General features: G+C 37.5%; 1 protein-coding gene across 1 annotated transcript; it reads right to left on the bottom strand.

Annotated features, from left to right (window-relative positions):
* Positions 1 to 972: 972 nt before the first annotated feature.
* Positions 973 to 1,323, bottom strand: LOC124370805 (protein ZBED8-like). The gene has a single exon (XM_046829100.1). The coding sequence runs from the start codon at positions 1,321 to 1,323 to the stop codon at positions 973 to 975; it is 351 nt and encodes a 116-aa protein (XP_046685056.1).
* Positions 1,324 to 1,831: the final 508 nt, after the last annotated feature.

Genomic DNA, 1,831 nt, shown 5'->3' with positions numbered 1-1,831 from the left:
CAACCCGAATTTCCTTTTCAATGTTAAGCTTTGCTCTATACTTGGATTTTATCACTGCAACAGCGGAAAAATCACACTCGCAAAGGTAAGAACTTGCACATGGAATAACTGCACGCAAAGCCTTTTTGCTCAACCATTTTCAATACCATTCCAAAACTCAAACACGGATTGGGACTGAAATTTTGATTTCATGACAAGTCCGTTGAAATGTCAATTAGCTGTTCTGCTTCTTCATTGTTGAAGTTTTCAGGCATTTCAGTTTGAAAAGGGTCGTTTACCCACTGCTGCGCTTTGATTTCATCTTTTGGCAGGTAGTCTTCGAAATAACTTTGTACTCTAGACAAGTGCTGAGTCAACATTGTTTTCATTTCTTCTTTCAGAGTAAGATCGTTTTCTTTAAGAAACTGATTCAAAGTTGAAAACATCGAACAATCTCCTTTCTTCAAACTTTTTCCCAAAGCATAAGTTTCTTCTTGAATGCTTCAACTTTACTGGTCAATTGAAAAATATCCGTATTGTTCCCCTGCAAAGACTTGTTAAGAATGTTGAAACGTTCAAAAATATCTGTCAGGAACGCCAGTTTAAGGAGAAAACTTTCATCAATAAACATATCAAACATATCAGCAAGAGCATTATTGTCTTCACTCAGAAAAATGTGGATTTCTTGCCTCAGCTCAAACAATCTTAGCAGAGAATTGCCCAGAGATAGCCAACGAGCACTGCTGTAGTACAAAAGCGACGAGTGTTGAGGGCCTGTGTCATCACACATAGTTTAGAAAAAAACCGGGTTTTCATTGGTCTTGTTTTGATAAAATTTATTACTTGGATCACGGTTTTTATAACTGCACTCAACTCTGAACTGAACTTTGCTACTGCCAGTGCTTCTCGGTGTATAATACAGTGTGTCCAAACAGCGTTTGGGGCTTTTTCCCGAATGCGAGATTGTAGTCCTTGGTAGTGGCCTGACAGTACTCACACCCCAACACAGTCTTCCCAGTTAATAACATTCTCCGCCATAAAATTGTTAACAATATCAAACAACTCTTTACCAGAGGTGCCTCCTTCAATTTCATTACAAAACAACAAATCTTCTATCAACTGGTTTTCATTCACATACCTAACGTAGCAAATTAAATTAGCGTCTTTGTGACTGTCAGTAGCCTCGTCTAATTGAATTCCGAACTCTTTACCTCTCAAACTATTTATAAGCTGGTTGTTAATGTCCTCAGATATGTCATCAATCCTCCTGCTTATTGTATTGTTTGACAGAGGAATTTTAAGAAGCTGCTTCCCTGCATCCTCGCCAATCATTATCTTAGCCATGTCAACGGCAGCTGGTAAAATAAGCTCTTCCGCAATTGTGTGAGGCTTTTTGCATTTTTCAATGTGATATGCCACTTTGAATGAAGCTAAAAGTGCATCGCTGTTAGCTTTGGAATGTTTAGAAAAAGAAGCCTTTTGTTTTACTGCCTCAGTTTCCTTTCTTTTAAAGAACTCTCTTGGTTTCCCTATCAAGTTTGAGTGGACAGTTTCTAAATGCGGTTTTAGTTTACTAGGCAGCATAGATTCGACTGATAAAACCTTCATGCAACAACACATTGCGGGCGCTCTTCATTATTAATTTCAATACAAGAAAAAACCAAAATATAAATACTTATCGTCATATTTTCTGTATTTTGGTTTACGGCTACCCTCAGCTGCCTCGGCATCGCTCTTTGCAGAAGTTGACGCGGAATCACTACTTTGTTTACTTCCTTGTTCAGTTTTATTTGAAGATAAGAATCTTTTCATTTTAAAGAACAATATAATAACCAACACTAAATAAACTGAA

The sequence above is a fragment of the Homalodisca vitripennis genome, unplaced genomic scaffold (genome assembly GCF_021130785.1).
Source record: "Homalodisca vitripennis isolate AUS2020 unplaced genomic scaffold, UT_GWSS_2.1 ScUCBcl_514;HRSCAF=2685, whole genome shotgun sequence".
Lineage (NCBI taxonomy): Eukaryota > Metazoa > Arthropoda > Insecta > Hemiptera > Cicadellidae > Homalodisca > Homalodisca vitripennis.
Note: the sequence above shows the minus strand (reverse complement) of the source record. Positions and strands in the feature narration are given on the sequence as shown.